The sequence below is a fragment of the Salmo salar genome, chromosome ssa18 (assembly GCF_905237065.1).
Source record: "Salmo salar chromosome ssa18, Ssal_v3.1, whole genome shotgun sequence".
Taxonomy (NCBI): domain Eukaryota; kingdom Metazoa; phylum Chordata; class Actinopteri; order Salmoniformes; family Salmonidae; genus Salmo; species Salmo salar.
This window is the reverse complement of record NC_059459.1, coordinates 43,310,472-43,335,101: the sequence shown is the minus strand read 5'-3', so window position 1 is coordinate 43,335,101 and position 24,630 is coordinate 43,310,472. Positions and strand designations below refer to the sequence as shown.

At 42.9% G+C, this 24,630-nt stretch overlaps 2 protein-coding genes across 4 annotated transcripts in view; one reads left to right on the top strand and one right to left on the bottom strand.

Annotated features, from left to right (window-relative positions):
• Positions 1 to 4,893: 4,893 nt before the first annotated feature.
• Positions 4,894 to 11,431, bottom strand: LOC106560341 (4-hydroxyphenylpyruvate dioxygenase-like protein). The gene is made up of 5 exons (XM_014123180.2): positions 10,553 to 11,431; positions 9,992 to 10,158; positions 8,224 to 8,375; positions 7,156 to 7,292; positions 4,894 to 5,302 (listed from the first exon to the last, which is right to left on the bottom strand). The coding sequence occupies exons 1-5, from the start codon at positions 11,251 to 11,253 to the stop codon at positions 5,074 to 5,076; spliced, it is 1,386 nt and encodes a 461-aa protein (XP_013978655.1). The 5' UTR covers positions 11,254 to 11,431; the 3' UTR covers positions 4,894 to 5,073.
• Positions 11,432 to 21,779: 10,348 nt separating this feature from the next.
• LOC106595706 (ubiquitin thioesterase ZRANB1) overlaps positions 21,780 to 24,630 on the top strand; it is a 47,456-nt gene continuing 44,605 nt past the window's right edge. For 2 of the 3 annotated variants that reach the window (XM_045701168.1, XM_045701170.1), the window contains exons 1-2: positions 21,780 to 22,040; positions 22,833 to 23,862. In XM_045701168.1, coding sequence (XP_045557124.1) covers positions 22,896 to 23,862 — 967 coding nt within the window. In that variant the 5' untranslated portion in view covers positions 21,780 to 22,040; positions 22,833 to 22,895. The other variant, XM_045701169.1, reaches the window with a different exon arrangement.

Genomic DNA, 24,630 nt, shown 5'->3' with positions numbered 1-24,630 from the left:
ACTTTATGATCAATTACAGTAATGACTTGAGGTACCACTTTATGATCAATTACAGTAATGACTTGAGGTACCACTTTATGATCAATTACAGTAATGTCTTGAGGTACCACTTTATGATCAATTACAGTAATGAGTTGCGCTACCACTTTATGATCAATTACAGTAATGACTTGAGGTACCACTTTATGATCAATTACAGTAATGACTTGAGGTACCACTTTATGATCAATTACAGTAATGACTTGAGGTACCACTTTATGATCAATTACAGTAATGACTTGCGCTACCACTTTATGATCAATTACAGTAATGACTTGAGGTACCACTTTATGATCAATTACAGTAATGACTTGTGGTACCACTTTATGATCAATTACAGTAATGACTTGAGGTACCACTTTATGATCAATTACAGTAATGACTTGCAGTACCCCTTTATGATCAATTACAGTAATGACTTGAGGTACCACTTTATGATCAATTACAGTAATGACTTGTGGTACCACTTTATGATCAATTACAGTAATGACTTGCGGTACCCCTTTATGATCAATTACAGTAATGACTTGAGGTACCACTTTATGATCAATTACAGTAGTTACTTAAGGTACCGCTTTATGATCAATTACAGTAATGACTTGAGGTACCACTATGATCAATTACAGTAATGACTTGATCTACCACTTTATGATCAATTACAGTAATGACTTGAGGTACTACTTTATGATCATTTACAGTAACGGTCAAGTCAGTCCTCCTCATATACAATAACATACAGTACCGGTCTCTAAATTGCTTTTTGACACAAATCAAATCAAATCAGAAAATACTACTTCTGAATGTGTTCATTGTATACCGAACAACAACAAAAAATAGAAAATGCAACAATTTCAAAGATTTTACTGAGTTACAGTTCATATAAGGAAATCAGTCAATTGAAATAAATGTATTAGGCCCCAATCTACGGATTTCATAAAGTAGGGGCGTGGATTAAAAAAAAATGTCAGTATCTGGTGTGACCACCATTTGCCTCATGCAGCGCGACACATCTCCTTTGCATTGAGTTGATCAGGCCTGTGAGTTGATTGTGGCCTGTGGAATGTTGTCCCACTCCTCTTTAACGGCTGTCCGAAGTTGCTGGATATTGGCGGGAACTGGAAGACGCTGTCGTAGACGTCGATCCAGAGCATCCCAAACATGCTCAATGGGTGACATGTCTGGTGGGCATGCAGGCCATGGAAGAACTGGGACATTTTCAGCTTCCAGGAATTGTGTACAGATCCTTGCGACATGGGGCCGTGCATTATCATGCTGAAACATGAGGTGATGGAGGAGGATGAATGGCACGAAAATGGGCCTCAGGATCTCGTCACGGTATCTCTGTGCATTCAAATTACCATCAATAAAATGCAATTGTGTTTGTTGTCTGTAGATTACGCCTGCCCATACCATAGCCCCACCGCCACCATGGGGCACTCTGTTCACAACGTTGACATCAGCAAGACAACACCATAAATGTGGTCTGCGGTTGTGAGGCCGGTTGGACGTACTGCCAAATTCTCTAAAACGAGGTTGGAGGCGGTTTATGGTAGAGAAATTGATATTAAATTCTCTGGCAACAGCTCTGGTGGACATTCCTGCAGTCACCATGCCAATTGCAGGTTCCCTCAAGACTTGAGACATCTGTGGCATTGTGTTGTGTGACAAAACTGCACATTTATTGTCTCCAGCACAAGGTGCACCTGTGTAATGATCATGCTGGCAAAGGAGAAATGCTCACTAACAGGGATGTTAACAAACTTGTGTGCAAAATTTGAGACAAATAAGGTTTTTGTGTGTATGGAACATTTCTGTGATCTTTTATTTCAGCTCATGAAACATGGGACCAACACTTTACATGTTGTGTTTATATTTTTGTTCAGTGTATAATTGAGATGCAGTGAAATGACATTGAATTCATAAAGTACAATTTATAAAAACACATTTATAACTTATAGATGACATGATTTATTTATGGTATTGTATTTATTTAAAAATTACAACTGGTCACAAAGTGTAAATATGTGTTTTTATAAATGGTTTGATTGTTAATAATGTTGACTAGTTTGGCTAGTAACGTTAGGAGTGCTCTGTCCCCGTCCTTGTTGTGTCTCTGCCTTCTCTGTACCGGTAGACTTCCTGTCATTGCTGTAAGGCTTGTGAACATTGGAGCGCAAAACTACCTGTAACTTCCTTCATACCGCATGTAAAGACATAAAAATGGAATCCATCAGTTCATCGGACTCTGGGTAACTAGATAAAATGATAGTGGAATCTTTTGTTTAAGTTAAAAGGCTTTGCAGGTAGTTAATATTGACAAATTTGCATTGTAACGTTAGGAGTGCTCTGTCCCTTTTGTGTCTGCCCTCAAATCAAATCAAATTGTATTTGTCACATGTGCCGAATACAACAGGTGTAAACCTTTTTACCGTGCTTACCCAAGGATGCCGAATACAACAGGTGTAGACCTTACCGTGCTTAACCAAGGATCGTACCCTTATTTTCAGTTTTCACCTAAAATGACATACCCAAATCTAACTGCCTGTCGCTCAGGACCTGAAGCAAGGATATGCATATTCTTGATACCATTTGAAAGGAAACACTTTGAAGTTTGTGGAAATGTGAAATTAATGTAAGAGAATATAGATCTGGTAAAAGATAATACAAAACAAAAAACATGCGTTTTCAATTTTTTTTTCTTTGAAATGCAAGAGAAAGGCCATACCTTCAGATAGGAGTCTAGGAGTTTGCCCAAATGTGCCGAATTGGTCAACATGATACATTTTCAAGTGCATAACTACAGAGAACATACAAAATGCTATGGTAATTAAAAAAAAAGTATGTTTACACAGTCCCAGGAATGTCATACGTGATGGATCATTAGCTTATAAACTAACTTTCAAACATCTAGATGGCCGGGCAGGGTGGGTGTGGAGCCAGAGACAGCAGTGGGGTCAAACTGTAGAACCCAGTTCCTACATTTGAACATAAAAATAGATTTTATCAAACAAAACAATGCTACATTTTATCTACATTTATGCCGAGCAGTTGCCAGTTACTGGTTAGGATGCTCTCGATGGTGCAGCTGTAGAACTTTTTGAGGATCTGGAGACCCATGCCAAATTTTTTTCAGTCTCCTGAAGGGGGAAAAGGTGTTGTCGTGCCCTCTTCACAACCGCCTTGGTATGTTTGGACCATGATAGTTCGTTGGTTATGTGGACACCAAGGAACTTGAAGCTCTCGACCCGCTCCACTATAGCCCCGTCATTGTTAATGGGGGCCTGTTCGGCCCTCCTTTTGTCCACGATCTTTGTCTTGCTCACGTTGAAGGAGAGGTTGTTGTCCTGGCACCACACTGCTAGGTCTCTGACCTCCTCCCTATCGGCTGTCTCATTGTTGTCAGTGATCAGGCCTATCACTGTTGTGTCGTCAGCTAACTTAATGGTGTTGGAGTCGTGCTTGGCAACGCAGTCGTGGGTGAACAGGGAGTACAGGATGGGACTACGATGGACAGGATGGGACTGGCAGATGTGTTGTTGCATAAACTTACCACCTGGGGGTGGCCCGTGAGGAAGTCCAGGATCCAGTTGTAGAGGGAGTTGTTTAGTCCCAGGGTCCTTAGCTTAGTGATGAGCTTTGTGTGTACGAGGGTGTTGAACGCTGAGCTGTAGTCAATGAACAGCATTCTCACATAGGTGTTCCTTTTTGTCCAGGTGAGAAAGGGCAGTGTGGAGTGCGATTAAGATTGCGTCATCTGTGGATCTGTTGTGGCGGTATGCGAATTGGAGTGGGTCTAGGGTTTCCGGCATGATGGTGTTGATGTGAGCCATGACCATGTGGAATTAGTTTTGATTTAGAATTGACCATGAATCATTCACCTGCCTCAAAACAGGGGCAAGGGAAAAAATACGTCATCTATGCACTTAAATAGCGAATGGAGGACGCTTTTCCCGTGGTTCATTTTCATGCCAGCCAGGTAGGCTGTACTCCTGTTATAAAGAGAAGCAATGTGCTTAATATTAGGAAAGTTGAGAAATAAATATAGTAGGCCTAGCCTATAGAAAGCTGATGGGATCCTCTTTTTAGTAGAGGCCATCACTCTGTTCTCACGCAATTGCATAGCCTATAGAAATGTTGCGCAACATGAACTCTCATGAAGTGTTTGATTAGATTTATTACATTTGCATTGATGTCAGAGATTAGAGAGACAATAGAGTGCTGAGTACCAGACAGTTAGCAAGTTTGGTAGGCTACTAATGACCATCAGCTAAACGGTCACGTTGAACTTGACTGGTGGTGTGGAGGTAATTTGGTCACCGTAACAGCCCTATAACCCACCGTTTGGAAGTTCACTGAGGCATTGCAACGACAGCAGCTAAGAGGTGAAATGAGAATGGAGCAGCAACTTCCTGGTTTTCCACCACCAAAGATCTCCAAGACTGTCGGAAAAGCTTCCCCTCATGAAGCTGGTTGAGTGAACGCCAAGACTATTGGAAAAGCATTCCCCTCATGAAGCTGGCTGAGTGAACGCCAAAACTATTGGAAAAGCATTCCCCTCATGAAGCTGGCTGAGTGAACACCAAGACTATTGGAAAAGCTTCCCTCATGAAGCTGGTTGAGTGAATGCCAAGTGTGTAGAAGCTGTCAAAGCAAATGGAAGCTACTTTGAAGAATCTAAAATAAATGTTGATGTGTTTAACACTTTTTTGTTGTTGTTGTTTACTACATGATTCCATATGTGTTATTTTATAGTTTTGATGTCTTCACTATTATACAATGTATAAAATAGTAAAAATAAAGAAAAACCCAAACTTTTGACCGGTACTGTATAATAATTTATATAAGCCATAAAAATATTTGTAGTCATACATGATTTAATGAAAAATCATTAAACATAAACATTTAATAACAGACTCATAAACACAATCATTCAATCATGCTTCCCCGGTCCTTCACAGCTTCCCCGGGAACCTCAGTGTATTGTAGCCTCACACAGACAAAAGAGTAGCGGAGGAAGGTGTTCGCTGTAAGATGTTACGCGTTGTGGCAGTGCTTCGGTTCTGGGGTTATGTTCTGTGGTTGAGTTGTGTTCTCTCCTTGTGCCTCAGTCTCTGCCCTCTCTGTGTCCATGTATGCCTGGACAGACCTCCACAGGGCTTGGATGTTCCCCTCTCCGAACCCTGACGCACCTCTCCTCTCAATTAGCTCCAGGAAGAAAGTGTCCTCTGAGAAGATGGGCTTGGTGAACACCTGAAGCAGGTATCTGTTTAGAGGGAATGAGAAGATGGACTTGGTGAACACCTGGAACAGGTATCTGTTTAGAGGGAATGAGAAGATGGACTTGGTGAACACCTGGAACAGGTACAGTTGAAGTCGGAAGTTTACATACAATTATGTTGGAGTCATTAAAACTCATTTTTCAACCACTCCACACATTTCTTGTTAACAAACTATAGTTTTGGCAAGTCGGTTAGGACATCTACTTTGTGCATGACACAAGTCATTTTTCCAACAATTGTTTACAGACAGATTATTTCACTTATTATTCACTGTATCACAATTCCAGTGGGTCAGAAGTTTACATACACTAAGTTGACTGTGCCTTTAAACAGCTTGGAACATTCCAGAAAATGATGTCATGGCTTTAGAAGATTCTGATAGGCTAATTGACATCATTTGAGTCAATTGGAGGTGTACCTGTGGATGTATTTCAAGCCCTACCTTCAAACTCAGTTCCTCGTTGCTTGACATCATGGGAAAATCAAAGAAATCAGCTAAGACATCAGAAAAAAAAATTGTAGACCTCCACAGGTCTGATTCATCCTTGGGAGCAATTTCCAAATGCCTGAAGGTACCACGTTCATCTGTACAAACAATGGTACGCAAGTATAAACACCATGGGACCACGCAGCCGTCATACCGCTCAGGAAGGAGACGCTTTCTGTCTCCTAGAGATGAACTACTTTTGTGCGAAAAGTGCAAATCAATCCCAGAACAACAGCAAAGGACCTTGTGAAGATGCTGGAGGAAAAGGTACAAAAATATCTATATTCACAATAAAACGAGTCCGATATCGACACAACCTGAAAGGCCGCTCATCAAGGAAGAAGCCACTGCTCCAAAACCGCCATAAAAACGCCAGACTACGGTTTGCAACTGCACGTGGGGACAAAGATCATACTTTTTGGAGAAATGTCCTCTGGTCTGATGAAACTAAAATAAAACTGTTTGGCCATAATGACCATCGTTATGTTTGGAGGAAAAAGGGGGATGCTTGCAAGCCAAAGAACACCATCCCAACCGTGAAGCATGGGGGTGGCAGCATCATGTTGTGGGGGTGCTTTGCTGCAGGAGGATTGGTGCACTTCACAAAATAGATGGCTTCATGAGGATGGACAATTATGTGGATATATTGAAGCAACATCTCAAGACATCAGTCAGGAAGTTAGTGCTTGGTCGCAAATGAGTCTTCCAAATAGACAATGACCCCAAGCATAAAGTTGTGGCAAAATGGCTTAAGGACAACAAAGTCAAGGTATTGGAGTGGCCATCACGAAGCCCTGACCTCAATCCTATAGAAAATGTGTGGGCAGAACTGAAAAAGCATGTGCGAGCAAGGAGGCCTACAAACCTGACTCAGTTACACCAGCTCTGTCAGGAGGAATGGGCCAAAATTCACCCAACTTATTGTGGGAAGCTTGTGGAAGGCTACCTGAAACATTTGACCTAAGTTAAACAATTTAAAGGCAATGCTACCAAATACTAATTGAGTGTATGTAAACTTCTGACCCACTGGGAATGTGATGAAAGAAAGAAAAGCTGAAATAAATCACTCTCTGTACTATTATTCTGACATTTCACATTCTTAAAATAAAGTGGTGATCCTAACTGACCTAAGACAGGGAATTTTCACTATGATTAAATGTCAGGAATTGTGAAAAACTGAGTTAAGGGGTATGCAAACTTCCGACTTCAACTGTATCTGTTGAGAGGGAATGAGAAGAGAGGAAAACATCGGTTAAATGAAGTGAAATAAAGTACTATATTGAAAACCCTTGACAGCTTTTGAGGAACACTAGCACTTGATACCTACAGGCTAGCTAATGAATCTGGTACCTTTTCTTCTGCGTGTCTGTAGTCTGACAGGAGGGGTCAGTCTGGGCCTGGCGCAGGTCTGTGTCCAGGAGGATGCCGTGCTGAGACAGCATCTGGGGGTCGTAACCTACGTCCTCCATCTCCTGCTGCTTACCCACCTGCCACAGGACAGACACAGGGGTCAACGAGGTCAGTGGTAGTAGACGTTACATTTGACTTCCTGCCACAGAACAGACACAGGGGGTTAACGAGCACAGTGGTAGTCGACATAACGCTCGACTTCCTGCCTGACTAGATGTGCAGGCGTTTCATTAACCAATGGTTGCGTGCCACGTCATCCATTGTGCAGACAGGCGTCAGATGGCTACGTCATACGATGTGGTTAGCTGACATGTTAAATACCTACCAAGGAGCTGTAAGATCTGAGACGCGTCCACAATGTAGTCAAGAGGAAATCAACCAACAACACGCTTCAATCACGCTACAACTTCCTACTTCCTGAAAACAACTTCCTGTAGTGTTCAATCACGCTACAACTTCCTACTTCCAGAAAACAACTTCCTGTAGTGTTCAATCACGCTACAACTTCCTACTTCCAGAAAACAACTTCCTGTAGTGTTCAATCACGCTACAACTTCCTACTTCCAGAAAACAACTTCCTGTAGATGCATGTAGAGCTACAGAGGACTGTTTGGGTTCCTTTGAATGATACATGTACTGGAAACACAATGCATTGGGGCATCTCACACACCTGTTTCAGTCACAAGTTAGAGGGGGACATGAGGGAGAGAGGGGGACATGAGGGGGACGGACATGAGAGAGAGACGGACAGACATTGAGAGTGAGAGACGGACGGACATGAGTGAGAGACGGACGGACATGAGTGAGAGAGATTCTAGATTATGAAAAGTGCTATAAAAAAGTTCAATAAATGTATAATTATTAGGCGCAATCAATATGGTAGTAGCTCCACCCTGCTCTCTGATAGGCTAAGTGGAAGTTTCACCATATTGCTTATACCAATCAAATCCTCTAGGGGTTCCATTTGGGATGAGCCATTGGGTGCTATGGTGACTGAGTGAGACAAACCTCCGTGTAGTAGGCAGGTGGAGGAGAGAAGAAGTGTACTCCTGCCTGGCCCATGGTCTGTGCTGTGGATACTATGTCCTGTGTGTACAATCCAATGTGCTGTATCCCTGGGCCTCTGTGCTGCTCCAGGAAGGTGTCCACCTGGTTCCTGCCTGGCACACAGACAGAGATGGACAAGATTCAGGTCTCGGCAGGTGGTAATTCATTACAATGAAAATTGGTCATGGGTAAATGCAAAACCTCTTTCTCTCAGTCCATCTATTCCTCACATCATCTCTCCTAACTAGGAGGTTGACACCGGAACAGGAAGTGAAGTTCTCAAGTCCATTTCGGGACAGGATCGACAGTCTATACAAATAGTTATAAACTGAGTTTTTTGGGGGCAGAAATATGTCATGTGTGGAGCATTTCTTCAAAACAACAACAGTGTAGCAATTTGAGTAAAATTTAAAATAAGGTAATTTCCCCCGCGGCTCACTCTCGCGCCAGTCATTAGGTTACCTCAGATGCTAACCGACATTAGCAGGCTAAATTATGAAGTCTTCCATGGAGGAATTACAGTGTCTTGTTCCATCCAAGGTCCCATCGCTAACATTACAGCCAAGGTCCCATCGCTAACATTACAGCCAAGGTCCCATCACTAACATTACAGCCAAGGTCCCATCACTAACATTACAGCCAAGGTCCCATCACTAACATTACAGCCAAGGTCCCATCACTAACATTACAGCCAAGGTCCCATCACTAACATTACAGCCAAGGTCCCATCACTAACATTACAGCCAAGGTCCCATCACTAACATTACAGCCAAGGTCCCATCACTAACATTACAGCCAAGGTCCCATCACTAACATTACAGCCAAGGTCCCATCACTAACATTACAGCCAAGGTCCCATCACTAACATTACAGCCAAGGTCCCATCACTAACATTACAGCCAAGGTCCCATCACTTTTGTTGTATTTGTTGTATTTGACAACGAAGAAACCCCGAGTATACGGCTTGTTAAAAAAAAAATTAAAACACAAATGCTGCATTTCAATCAAATAGTCTACCAACCGCAGAGCGGGACAAGCGGCAGAGCTGCTCTACCCACAACAACTTTACCATCAAGACCAATTGTTTGAGTATTTAACTAAAAACCCGTGACATTTGAGGTGAAGAGTGAAATGAAAATATATTGACTTGTGCTGTACTGTCGGTTTAGGTGTTCTTGTATTTAATTTTTTAGGTTGACGTTGTAAATGTTAATATGTGCTCAGATGTCAGGCTACAGATTTACACTAGTGAACAGACCATCCTGCAGGGGGCGCTGTCCTCATCCTCCACCCATCTATTTAGGTCATATAGAATACCTTCTCATCCAGAGAGATTTAGGCTTACAGTCTGAACATTTAACTACAATTAGACAATACAACCACATAATCACAGTCGCAATATTACATTATTTGTAATACTTCCTAAACAAACAATAGCCTACATATTTCTGCGCACGGGACGGGACGGATTTTATCAGGAAGGGACAGGAAAGTTCTGGGGTTATAGAACTGTTGCCGGGTCAGGGCAGTACAGGGGGAAAATAATTTGACTGAATTTTCATTCCCGTGTCAACCTCTACTCCTAACCTCCTCAAATCCTATTGAAGCCGAGAGACCTTTGACCTTCTCTTCCAATACAGGTGAGAAAGAGGAGGAGAGGATTTGAGGAACCGTGGGAAAAAAACTAAATATGAAGAAATGAGCAGTATAACTCTTAGAAAGTGATGACCTTGTTCAGGCAGCGACTCTGCAATGACAAACTTGCAGTCCGGTTGTTTCCTATCTGTGAAGGGAAGCTTGATTCCTGTTTCGCTGCATTTCCAGTACTCCATGGCTGTGAGACGCAGTCCAATGCCCTCCTTGTTCAGAACATAGCCCTCATCCACATCCTCATTACTGCTCAGGGAAACAGACAGAATCCATGTATTTATTGTCCCTGATGAAAAAAAACACTTACAGAAAGAGAATCTATTTTTCTTAATTGTTGATCCCATAGACATACTATTTAATTAGTATTAAAATGCCTAATTATATGGTTTATCCTTATAGCTTAGCCTGGGTACCAAACCCGGTTTGTGCTATCATTCCACTCTGCCATATGTTTGGCTTATGACACAGAGTGGCATGACAGCACTAACAGGTCTGGTGCCAAACCCAAACAAAAATGTTCTGTACTCACAATAACTTTTATTCATATCACTTTGTATTGAGATGCATGATCAATAATCATCTAACAATTCATTATTTTCAATTACAGAACCATTTTTTTTTTTAAACAAAGCCACTTAACCTGTCAATGAAGAATCTCTGGAAGCCAAAGTGTCGCTCATACCAGCTCATCACCTGCGGTGTGCACCGTCTTGGACAAGCATAGGTAATGTGATCAAAATGAGTGATTGGACATGACTCTGTACTCTTAGCCACGTTTTCAACCTCCTGAAACCCGGGTAAGAAGCTCCCCTTATATTTACTCGTGTCAACGAGCGTGTGGTTCACATTTCCCAATATTGATTTGACGACTGAATAGGTGACAAGTCCCTTCTCGTCACACACCTCTGTCGGGGGAACCAAGAAATCGCAGCCGAGGTTACGAAGAGACTTGAATGACCTTTCCACATCTTCCACTTCGAAACAGACGTTAGACGCGGTATCGACGGGATAATGTGGGTGGACATCGTAAAGACAATTCGGATCCTTGTCGTTGTTTTCCCCCGGTTGAATGTTGTTAGTCCATCCCGGTTCCGATTGTGAAGGAGATATCCCTCTCCCGGTCGATAGCGTTACTCCGTTCAATTCAAGAGGGGACTTGTTTGGTCTTTCATTGACGACGAAAACTGCCGCTCCTTTTCTAAAAGCCAACTGTTTAGACTTCTCCGTCAGCCTCGCAACAAATAAATTAAACTTAAATTTAGAAACCAGTTCATACGCTATTTTATCCACGTTTGTAACGTGGAGTGAAATGTGGTGCAACCGGCTCAAGTAGGCTGCCATTTTGTTATGACGTCAAGTTGGTGTGTGCGTCGTCACCGAAAAGAAAAATAATTTATATAGGGTCTGTCGTGGAAAATTGTCTTAAGAATAACACTTCTTACAAGAACTTGTAAATTCAATATAGACTTTAATAAAGAGTAATAAAGCCGAGCCGGTCCGCGGACAACAACTGCCTTCCTTAGGCCCCGGCTCTGCTTTTATGCATATACAATACATAGGTCCATCCTTTATGTAAATGAAGTAAAACCTCCTATGCGTTCTGCCACCTTTTTCTTTCAACCCAATGGATAACGCCCATATCTGCTTTTAGCTCTAACATAGTAGTGGCTGGATAACACCCATATCTGCTTTTAGCTCTAACATAGTAGGGGCTAGACTCTCCTCATATGGATATGAAAATAATGCCTGCATTGCATGCTTACGCTTGGCATATATTTAGTCATGGCCATACATTCAGCTTGCCTGGCCGTTCCGTGGTTCCTACTTGGGGATGTATGGCCACCTGTTTTCTCCACTCAGGGTCAGCTGCCAGTCTCCTCTTTCGCTAGCTAATGTATTTCTATTTTTCTTTCCCTCAGCAAGTCTACCTTTCTCCCATAGGTCCAGCTGCGACGTCATCTCTCAGAGCAGTCTAACTCTCTATGCCCTATATAGGGTCCAGCTGCGACGTCATCTCTCAGAGCAGTCTGACTCTCTATGCCCTATATAGGGTCCAGCTGCGACGTCATCTCTCAGAGCAGTCTGACTCTCTATGCCTTATATAGGGTCCAGCTGCGACGTCATCTCTCAGAGCAGTCTAACTCTCTATGCCTTATATAGGGTCCAGCTGCGACGTCTTCTCTCAGAGCAGTCATACCTCAGGTGTCTCTAACTCTCTATGCCCTATATAGGGTCCAGCTGCGACGTCTTCTCTCAGAGCAGTCTAACTCTCTAAGCCCTATATAGGGTCCAGCTGCGACGTCTTCTCTCAGAGCAGTCTAACTCTCTATGCCCTATATAGGGTCCAGCTGCGACGTCTTCTCTCAGAGCAGTCTAACTCTCTAAGCCCTATATAGGGTCCAGCTGCGACATCTTCTCTCAGAGCCAATAACGGACTTGCCATCTGGAGCATTGGGAGTTTTCCCGTTGGGCTGCTTGACAATTGGGGCCGATACAACGCAAAATATAAATAACCAAGTGCTGTGTGTCTGACTGACCAGTCCATTCTAACTTTACCTGGGCCCCGCCCCTTTCCCATCTCTGTTAAAATGGTGACATTTGGATAAATAGTTGATTGGAGCAAGATGGACAAAACAAAAAGAGAAAAAAACTTTAAAGGTGGTGTATTGTGAATTTTTCAGTACATATGTGGCAATTATTTATTTCAGGAGCCAGCAAAACTAGTGCACTCTATACGTGCTCTGTGTCATTTGATATATGTGCTCTGTGTCATTAGATATATGTGCTCTGTGTCATTAGATATATGTGCTCTGTGTCATTAGATATGTGATCTGTGTCATTAGATATGTGATCTGTGTCATTTGATATATGTGCTCTGTGTCATTTGATATATGTGCTCTGTGCCATTAGACACCCTTAGACATGCACCTGTCTGGATGGAGACATGCACCTGTCTGGGGTGTAGACATGCCTGGTTATTCCTGTAACTGGGTTGTGGCCAACTATGTACTGTTGCTATGGTTACACCTCTTGGGTCTTTTCCAGAACATGGGTGTCCCTTTCAGAGGAGTTAGCAGGATGACACGTATGGTTATTTCTGTAAAGTGCCAAGGATTGTTATTATGGTTCCTACATGCATGAACCTGGCTTAAGGCGAGTACAGGTCTATTTCTGAACTATTTCTCTGGCTCTACTGGTTCCATGCCCTAATATGAGAGAAAAGAGGTTGCAGTACCTTGAGGCTGATCCAGTTTTAAAATGGCAAATTATTCATTTGGCGCCGTTACCAATCAATCATCTCAGCCTAGTGAGCCTGAAGGCACTGGCAGCAGAGAGGAGAGAGAGAGCAGAGAGAGCAACCCATTGAGCCAAGCGATACCAGTTCAACTGTTAGTTAAAGGATTTTGCAGCTGAAGTGGTAAGACAGAAGACAATAGGGATAAGATAAGCAATGTTTGGGTTTGGCTAGCTGGCTATTTAGCTATATATCGGGTGCCTTTTTGTTGAAACAAACGCTCGTCAATGTCACTTTTCGTGAACTGAGCAATCACAGCCTGGATGGGGCGGGACATAAAAAAAAAAGGGTTTACGTGCAACAGCAAACGTTGGAAACGTTGAACTCATTGTTCTGCATGACTGGTTCTGATTATTGACAAGTTAGTACTAAGCATTAACACACTAGAGACTAACCACCAAATGGAGACCATTTTTCTTTCACAAGGATTTAATGACGGAACAAAACCTACAAAAAATTAGAAATGTTGTGGTTGTGTATTTCCTAAACTGCTGTATTGTCCAATTGGAATTAATATCATACTAGTGGTATATAGTATCCTATTATATAATTAATATATTAATATTATACTAGTGGTATATAGTATCCTATTATATAATTAACATATTAATATTATACTAGTGGTATATAGTATCCTATTATATAATTAATATATTAATATCATACTAGTGGTATATAGTATCCTATTATATAATTAATATATTAATATCATACTAGTGGTATATAGTATCCTATTATATAATTAATATATTAATATTATACTAGTGGTATATAGTATCCTATTATATAATTAAGATATTAATATTATACTAGTGGTATATAGTATCCTATTATATAATTAATATATTAATATTATATTAACATTATACTATTATATTAACATTATACTTTGTATTTATATAATTAATATATTAATATTATACTAGTGGTATATAGTATCCTATTATATAATTAACATATTAATATTATACTAACATTATACTATTATATTAACATTATACTTTGTATTTATATAATTAATATATTAATATTATATTAGTGGTATATAGTATCCTATTATATAATTAATATATTAATATTAAACTAACATTATACTATTATATTAACATTATACTTTGTATTTATATAATTCATATATTAATATTATACTAGTGGTATATAGTATACTATTATATAATTAATATATTAATAGTATACTAGTGGTATATAGTATCCTATTATATAATTAATATATTAATATTATACTAACAGTATACTATTATATTAACATTATACTTTGTATTTAATGTTATAATATTATAATAATATACAAATGTATAGTAATTACTCATCCAGGTTGAGGATAGTGCATCTGCAGTGGACAGATGTAGATTAAGCCAGAGCCAGGATGCCAACCTAATTTTAAGAGGCCGTAGTCATGGGGACCTAGATATGTTTGTTTTTTTAGTTTCCGCCCCCAACAAAAATGTGAAAAGTCTGTGGTGCAGAAGGTTTCCTTTTGTAAAGATGGGACCAATCAAGAAGTGGTTGTCATTTACAATGAAGAGAACAATGCTTTATTCTGCTTTCATTTGTATGGTATTTAAAAAGCCCACAGAGAACAGCCCTTTTCATGAATGGAATGGCAGACTGGAAGTGTAACCGACGTGAAATGGCTAGCTAGTTAGCGGTGGTGCGCGCTAATAGCGTTTCAATCGGTGACGTCACTCGCTCTGCGACCTTAAGTAGTTGTTCCCCTTGCTCTGCAAGGGCCGCGGCTTTTGTGGCGCGATGGGTAACGATGCTTCGTGGGTGACTGTTGTTGATGTGTGCAGAGGGTCCCTGGTTCGAGCCCAGGTTGGGGCGAGGAGAGGGACGGAAGCTATACTGTTACAGAAGCATATCCATCAGAGAGTGGAAGAGCATGAGAAGAGCATTATGCATAGAGGTTATGCTGAGGCCTACTTTCTAAGTTCTTTCAAAGGTAACATTGAGAGCCCTGTTCCTCGGCAGTCAGATGTCTGCTCATAGAGAGCAAGTGCACAGAAGGCGGCAAGTGCTAGAGAGCATTATAGATAGTTGTTAAAGTCATAGGCAAGAGGGGTCTGAGCTACAGAGGCATGCAGTCTGAAGCAACTTATACGCTAGATGACAGCAGCATTGACTGCTGGGAAAGTACGACCTGTGTATGAAAGAGCATCTCACTGCCTGCATAAGAGAAAAGCAGGAAACTGCCTGGGTCAAGAAGGGGGCAGATGCTCTCTAATCACTCTATCACGAAAGACTACCATCGATAACGTCATTAACACCATCCGACACACAATGTAAAGTCCACCAATCCATTGCATGTGTGGTTGCTATCCACACATTTTTTTTTTACCTTGTTTTGGCAGACACAACAGAGAGAGTGTCTTGCCAAGTGGGTCACTTTTTTTTCTCTCTCTCTCATTAACAACATCGCTGTGTTCTTCTGTGAATCCTACCAGAGGATGAACATTTGGGAGAAGGAGAGCAAGGACTCAAAATACAGACATCTTGCTCCAATTCGGAGAGACTCACTGGTGGGCTAAAGACAGTGCCTTTAAAGAAGGTCTTTGGAGCTTTTTGGAAATCCAGATGAGGTTCTGTGTATGTTGATGTCCTTCTCACATCAACACTACTGCACAGGTCAAGGCACAAGGATACATTGAGGGGTTGCTGAAGTATGAAACAATACTTACAGCTCAGATATTCCTTAGAATATTTCAGGTCACCTCACCAGTTAAAAAAAATATCTTCAAACAAGTGGAATGGACATTCTGTCTGCGCATCGTATGGTTGTGTCTACAGAGGAGCAGCTGAAAGGAATGGCAAGAGATTTTTTAAAAGGTCAAGGCAGCTGCAGACACATTTGCTCAGTGGGCCAACAGGAAGTTGCAGCAACGAGATGAGGAAACAGAGCTGGAGTTAGAGAACACTATGCCAACGAAAAAGGTCTCGAAAGAAGAAAACCATGCCTGGAGAGATGGCACAAGATGAGACTTTTACTGGGGCAGAGAGTGCATACAGGATTGGTGTTCATAATCAAATTCTGGATACAGTTATAGATGGCATCCATTTGTGATTTCTGAGTAATGACACTTTGTATGGTCGACATTGCTCTTCTGGACCCTAAAACCTTTAGTGCCAGTGGCCTTCCACAGACAGCACCTTCAAGAACTAAGCAAATGTTTGATCGAATTTGAGAGCAGAGCAACGGTGGACAATTTACAGAGTGAGCTCATGAGTCTGGCAGAACAGCGAACTAGGTTAAAACAATCGGGATTTGAAGAATAGGACGATGGAGGATCAATGAACCTGAAGGAAATGAAGACGAGGTAGAGATGGTGAATGGGCCGGCCTTCCCTGTGGCTCAGTTGGTAGAGCATGGTGTGTGCAACACCAGGGTTGTGGGTTCGATTCCCACGGGGGGCCAGTACAACAATTTTTTTTGAAAAAAATGCATGAAATGTATGTATTCACTACTGTAAGTCGCTCTGGATAAGAGCGTCTGCTAAATGACTAAAATGTAAAATGTAAAAAGTCCAGGGTCTCTATGCTGCCCCCTGCTGATAGGTCGTCTCTCAGTGCATATATGAGGAGAAGTGGGGATTTCGAAAGGAACCATATAATATTCAATAATTCAATAATAAACAAAACATTGTAAAATGTAATGCATATATTTTTTTAAAATAAGTTAAGGTAGCTAACGTTAGCTAGCGTTTAGATTTCTGGAAAACGTAACGTTACATACGTGGCTACCTGCAGGTAAAGTTCACAGCTCACAGTGAGGGAAGACCTTTTTTGGGCTTAACTGAAATTCCTTACTGTCATTTCTTCAGACCATGAGTAATGTCCCATAACCCAAACATCTTGAGTGGCACCTTTCGAAACCCCCACTTCTCCTCATAGATGCCCTGAGAGATGACCTATCAGCAGGGGGCAGCATAGGGATGACTGCTCTGAGAGAAGATGTCTCAGCTGGACCCTATTGGCCGTAGAGACCCTGAGGGATGACTGCTCTGAGAGAAGATGTCTCAGCTGGACTCTATTGGCCGTAGAGACCCTGAGGGATGACTGCTCTGAGAGATGATGTCTCAGCTGGACCCTATTGGCCATAGAGACCCTGAGGGATGACTGCTCTGAGAGATGATGTCTCAGCTGGACCCTATTGGCCGTAGAGACCCTGAGGGATGACTGCTCTGAGAGATGATGTCTCAGCTGGACCCTATTGGCCGGAGAGATCCTGAGGGATGCAAATTCAAATGATTTTCTCTAATGAAAATTAAACAAAGGAGGCACAGCGACCTTGTCAAGAGGTCTGACCGTTCAGAATATTTAATAATATGTGTATGTAATTTAGCAGAAGCTTGCAACTTACGCCTCCATCACACCCACAGTGTAACGCCTCCATCACACCTACAGGGTAACGCCTCCATCACACCTACAGGGTAACGCCTCCATCACACCTACAGGGTAACGCCTCCATCACACCTACAGTGTAACGCCTCCATCACACCTACAGGGTAACGCCTCCACACCTACAGTGTAACGCCTCCATCACACCTACAGGGTAACGCCTGCACACCTACAGGGTAACGCCTCCATCACACCTACAGGGTAACGCCTCCATCACACCTACAGGGTAACACCTCCATCACACCTACAGTGTAACGCCTCCATCACACCTACAGGGTAACGCCTCCATCACACCTACAGTGTAACGCCTCCATCACACCTACAGGGTAACGCCTCCATCACACCTACAGGGTAACGCCTCCATCACACCTACAGGGTAACGCCTCCATCACACCTACAGGGTAACGCCTCCATCACACCTACAGGGTAACGCCTCCATCACACCTACAGGGTAACGCCTCCATCACACCTACAGGGTAACGCCTCCATCACACCTACAGGGTAACGCCTCCATCACACTTACAGTGTAACGCCTCCATCACACCTACAGGGTAATGCCTCCATCACACCTACAGGGTAACGCCTCCATCACACCTACAGGGTGGTAGCTAGCAGGCAGGCAGGCAGGTAGGCAGACAGACAGACAGACAGACCCAACCAGCGGTCCTGTATGGATCAGTTGGTAGAGCATGGCTCTTGCAACTCCTCGATTGTGGGTTTGATTCCGAGGGCCCACCCGTATTTGTATTCATGCATGACCGTAAGTGGCGTCTGCTGAACCAACCTTCTTCTTCGCTGATGTAAAGAAGTTGAGCCAGTTGTGGGAGTTGAAGAATGCCATCGTGAGGTTCCAAGTCCTCTGTGTGTGCTTGACTGGGCAAAGGTCCTTCAAACACAGAGCTTCAACATGTCTCATCTAAATACGGACAGAGAATGGCATACTGCAACAGGAGTAGAGAAGGCCAAGACACTCACTATATGAGATCTGTTGAGACGTATGTACTTCCTTGGGCAAAATTCAGAGTTGGTTTTGCTAGAAAGTGCAGTTCTACTTCAGGTACATTACTCTAGATCCAGCATGGTGTATGGCAGATGCATTGGGGATTTTAACATGGCATTTTTTTTGTATGCATGCCAGCAAAGCCACTACGCAACACAACAATAAACATTACATTAATTGCACTATAATGCCCACAAACTGTTAGGGCTTACATAAAGCTGTCCCAACAGCATAGCTTTCTTTTCAGCACCATGGAGTGAATCTTTACCACCACTACACCTGGCGATCAGCGGAGCCTTGTCTGGCAGCGAAACAGTTCATTCAGCCTCATTTACTGCCTTTTAAAAAAAACATAGCTGATATGGCTGACTTGCTTAAACAAATGTGGTTTCTACTGACAATTGAGATGTACAAACTATGGCATAAGGGGACGACGAGCGGATAAGAGGCATTCGGTAATTTCGATTAAGACATTAATGAGCGAGCCAGGACGGACGTAGTCAATATAACTATTCGTTCAGCACTTTTGAAATGTACAGCGACAGAATTCAGAACATGGGAAGTTCTTTCAGTGTTCTCCCTGTACACCAAGTCAGAACCGTAGGATAAATAAAGGGGGCATATAAGCAGACAATGAAAACTCTTACAAAATTTGATGATTACATTTCTCTAAAACAGGTTATAGGCTACATGTGCACCACCAAGTCAGAACAGTAGGCTAAGTTATGAGGGGGAGAGGGACCAAATTATTAGGGTGAGGCACATGGGCTACTAATAGCTTACTACACAACTTACACTTAACATTACTTTCTTAGCTACAGTATACATATCTCCCCGGCATATTACATCATTTATGCAGCAGCATACAAGACATTTTTGGACTTTGTTGTGCTGTGCTCACTTTTACAGGAAGGTGGCAGTCGTTCTCTTTGTCATCAAAGTCTGGCATTCTCTGGATTTATGTTGCTTTCAAGACAACTGGGAACTTGGAAAAAAAACAAGGTTTAATCATGACATCGGTGATCCTCTAGAAAGAGGCTTGAGTTCTCGACTTGGAATTCCGATTTGAATGATCGTTCAAAACGTATTTTCCCAGTCAGAGCTTGTTTTTTTCCAAATTCCCAGTTGTCTTGAACTCATTGAAGTCTGAGATTTCCCAGTTCTGAGTTTCCAGGTGTTTTGAACACGGCAGAAGTCATGCTGGGTTGACAGCATGGCCAATGTATTCAACCTTTTCTGGCCCATGGTGTTGCATGTGAATGTTTGTCCTTTTAAGATTGGAAAAGAGACCCTTAAACCCAGACTTGGAACACACACCCACTCCACTGAATAGCAGGCTAGTGATTACAAATGACCTTGAGCCTTCTTGGATGTGCACTTCTAATGTAAATCTACAGCAGCACCCAAGGGGCTTGAATTTTTTTGCTCTCCCTGTAGATTTTGCGGTGACGTAGTGTACCCATGAGTGACAGAACACTGAGCCAATAACGGCGCAACTAGAGAACACTACCAACGCCTATGCTCTGTATTTTCCGCCCGCTGCCCCACCACCACATTGTTTGCAAACGTGACACATATTAATGCCAAAATAACATGCAAAACAGTGCAAACCAGATGGGATGGCATATCGCTGTAGAATGCTGTGGTAGCCATGCTGGTTAAGTGTGCCTTGAATTCTAAATAAATCACAGACAGTGTCACTTTTTTTGGTTACCACATGATTCCATATGTGTTATTTCATAGTTTTGATGTCTTCACTATTATTCTACAATGTAGAAAATATTTAAAATAAAGAAAAAACTTTTGACTGGTACTGTTTATATATATATTTTTTAGCTAAACAGGTGAGCATTTTGAAGTGTCACAGTGGCTCTTTTAGGAAAACTTTAACTTGCAAGAATATGGACATTTTCCAGAGAGGAAGTGGCTGAGAAGATTTGTCTGCCTGTGCCAGTTAATTATTTTACGCACCATTGCGTATCGGCCCTCTCATTGGCTAGAATCGTCCCACCTGATCTCGCCTTCCCTCTTTGAGGACATGTATTTCCATTGTTAGAGCGGTCACTTAACTATCTTATCAATATAATATATAATCTTTGCCCCCCCTCAATCTTCTGCATCTCTGTCTGACTGCAACCAAAAAAGGTGTATTGCCGCCACCTTCTGGGTGGGGTGAAAATTGAAACATTTTAACGCAGAATGGGGACTGGGGGAAAGGTGAAAAACATATTGTGACAACCCTGGGTTTATCGTCACAATATTCAAAATATATATTCAAAAGTATCTGTGGTACTACTCCTTCAGTCAGATTACAATGTTGTCCCTTCAATCTTCGTCGCCGGCAATAAAAACACCGGCGATTTTTTTGTCATGAACTCTGAGCTTCTCATCCAATGGTTTTTGAGGAGAAATGACGCAAGGGGAGTACCTCAATTGCTTTATGCTCGCGTCCTCTCTCTTCTACATTTGATACATTTACGTCAGTTAGCTCTTTTCCAGAGCAACTTACAGTAGTGAGTATATATATATATATATATATATACTTCCATTATTTTGTATTTTTTTCCCCCCGTGGGAATCGAACACACAACCCTGGCGTTGCAAACACCATGCACTACCAACTGAGCCACATTACCTCGGGACTTTTCGGAGGTCCGGTTCATTTGGCTAAGTTCAGCTAAAATAGCCGTTCATTTAGCTCATAAACGGCACTACGTTCAGTAGGCCTAGTGTTTAAAAACGAAGCTACCTAAAACCGTGAAAAAAATCATTGCAAATCTCTAATGTAAAGCCTAAAAAGTTGCCTGACATCATGTCAGATCGTGACATATGACTTCAAATACATTTCACCTGACCAAATGATTAGATGTCCTGCAAAAGAAATGGAGAAACAAATTAAAAAGCACTGCAAAAAAATGTGGTGTGGAACAGAATGAGTATCATCACAAACGATTGTTCTTGCGGTGAGGAATTACTATCTTCAGATACTTTTTTTGTGTATAATTTATCTGCAGTTTAAATCGTCTGGAACAACAAAAAAAAGGCCACCGAAACAGTCGTAACAGTAAGCAAACGAGAGAGTCAAATGAACCGCTCTTTCACAAATGCAATTCGGTTCCCGACGTTCATCAAAAAGACCTGTTCAAAAAAAAAAGAACCGATCGTTGTTGTTCGCGAACGATTCATCACTACTAACCATGGAGTCCGGGGGATTGACAACATGATATAAAGACCCGAAGCGGAAAGGAGCTTTACACTATAACACAGTCCCCCCCCTTTTTTTCCCTGTCTCCCCCCTATAGAGTTTACAGTGGTCAAAGAAAAACATGTGAGAGAAAAGGGGGTAAAGAAATCCACTGGAAGAACGGACTAGGAAGGCTTGATAGAAGGAAGAGGAGGCAGGACTGCGCGATTCAGGTTTGTTATTATGGTTCTGGACCAAAGAGGAAAAGTACACAGGGAAAGATACAATTCATCAATGAGTTAGTTAGGTAGCTAGTTAGCTATAGTTTTAGTAGCTAATGACAATGATCGATGACAAAGACAATGTTTTTCATTATTGAGTATAATAGGATTAGCTAGCTAGTAGCTAACGTTAGCTAATATTAACAGTTGATCGATTGGCAAACAGGCAAAGCTAGCTAGCAAGCTAACCGTTAGCTAACTAGCAAGCGTAGCTAACTAGTTAGTTAACTTCGAACAATATCCTTTTTAAAAACGGGACGTTGGAGGGGGTTATTTCAATATTTCACCCCGACACAGACGGTAAAAACAAAAAAACATGGCTGTCGGTTTGAAACCCCGACAGGTGGTGCCTCCATAACAAAAGCGAACTAGTTAGCATTTCGCGCTAGCTAACGTCAATGAACGGGGCTTGAGGAGGAGGGGGTTGAGTTGCTTGGCAAAGTACAGTGTTTACTCAAGGTACTCAACTCTGTGGTGGGGCCCCTTAGCTACTAGCTAGCTAGTATTTCCTGAGTTGGGAGTGTACGGAACATGAAATTGTCCTCGGTAAGCTTAATAAAAAAAACGGAATGAAATGCAGATAAATGTGTCGTCTTTCCAAATACTTATCTTATTGTCTGTTCAGCTAAAGGGTTACCCTATCCCATTTGTTATGTATCTACCCATTTTCTTTTCTTTTTTGTATGTATGCAAACAGTTTTGCTAAAGTAGCTCTTACATTTCTGTGCATTTCTGTCTCCGCAGCCAGTGCCGTAGTGATCCCCTTGGTAACGGGAACAGAACCGTTTTCCTTCTACCTCATCCGTGATGACAGAGGTGGGAGTGAAGTGGGCCTGCGACTACTGCACCTATGAGAACTGGCCGTCCGCTGTTAAGTGCACCATGTGTCGTGCACAGTGTCCCAGCAGCCCCATAATCACAAAGGAGACCTACAATAGCAGCAGCCCCAGCAGTGTTACTATGGAGCCTGGTTGTGATTGGCAGGACCCTCCAAGCCCCGAGGGAAGCTGCGGTAGCCTCCTGATCTACCCAGATTCCAGTGCCAGGCCCCGTGTCAAGCCTCCCAGCGTGACTGAGAATAGCTCCAAGTGGTCCTGTCACATGTGCACCTACCTGAACTGGCCTCGTGCCATTCGCTGTACCCAGTGTCTGTGTCAGCGCCACCAGAGGACCCCCTGCAGTCCCACAGAGGCCCCCCAGACGTCAGGCACCAACGTGGGCTACCGCCCAGCCCCTCCCCCCATGGACCCATGTACAGAGGAGTACAACGACCGAAACAGACTCAACAGACTCAACACCCGAGGTGGTGGTGGTGGTAGCAGCAGTAGCCAGCACTGGACTTGCACTGCCTGTACTTACCAGAACTATCCCAAGACCCGGAAGTGCATCGTCTGCGACCACCCCCAACCTCAACCTAACAACCGGGAGGCTATTCCTATAGAGCTGGCTGGGCAGTCCGAGGAGGCTCCTTCCTCCACATCCTCAAACATCAATGAACAGGACAGAGATGGGGCCAGGTGGAGAGGGAGTGGAGGGAGCTGCAGTAGGGGGCTGAGCGGGAGACAGGGACAGGGACTGAGGATGACCTCTCCACCCACCTCTAAGAGGGAGGCGGAGGTAAAGATGGACTTCCAGAGGATTGAGCTGGCGGCCGGGGCAATGGGCAGCGGAGAGGAGCAGCATCACCATCCGGAGAACATTGACTTCAAGAAGACCAAACAGATTAAGAACAGGATGAGGAAAACTGACTGGCTGTTCCTCAATGCTTGTGCAGGTGAGTGAGTGGTTATTATAGGATGTAAGTTAGTGTTAGTATACATAAAGTCCTCCTGTCTGTGATTGGACATTACACAGACACAAGATCAGGTGAAAATGAATGAAACGCTCTCGTTCCTGGCCACACTGCGGTAGTTTACCCAGGTTGTCAGTAACTGGCCACGCTGCGGTAGTTTACCCTGGTTGTCAGTAACTGGCCACGCTGCGGTAGTTCACCCTGGTTGTCAGTAACTGGCCACGCTGCGGTAGTTCACCCTGGTTGTCAGTAACTGGCCACGCTGCGGTAGTTCACCCTGGTTGTCAGTAACTGGCCACGCTGCGGTAGTTCACCCTGGTTGTCAGTAACTGGCCACGCTGCGGTAGTTCACCCTGGTTGTCAGTAACTGGCCACGCTGCGGTAGTTCACCCTGGTTGTCACTAACTGGCCACGCTGCGGTAGTTCACCCTGGTTGTCAGTAACTGGCCACGCTGCGGTAGTTCACCCTGGTTGTCAGTAACTGGCCACGCTGCGGTAGTTCACCCTGGTTGTCACTAACTGGCCACGCTGCGGTAGTTCACCCAGGTTGTCAGTAACTGGCCATGCTGCGGTAGTTCACCCTGGTTGTCACTAACTGGCCACGCTGCGGTAGTTCACCCAGGTTGTCAGTAACTGGCCATGCTGCAGTAGTTCACCCTGGTTGTCAGTAACTGGCCATGCTGCGGTAGTTCACCCTGGTTGTCACTAACTGGCCACGCTGCGGTAGTTCACTAACTGGCCGAGCTACAG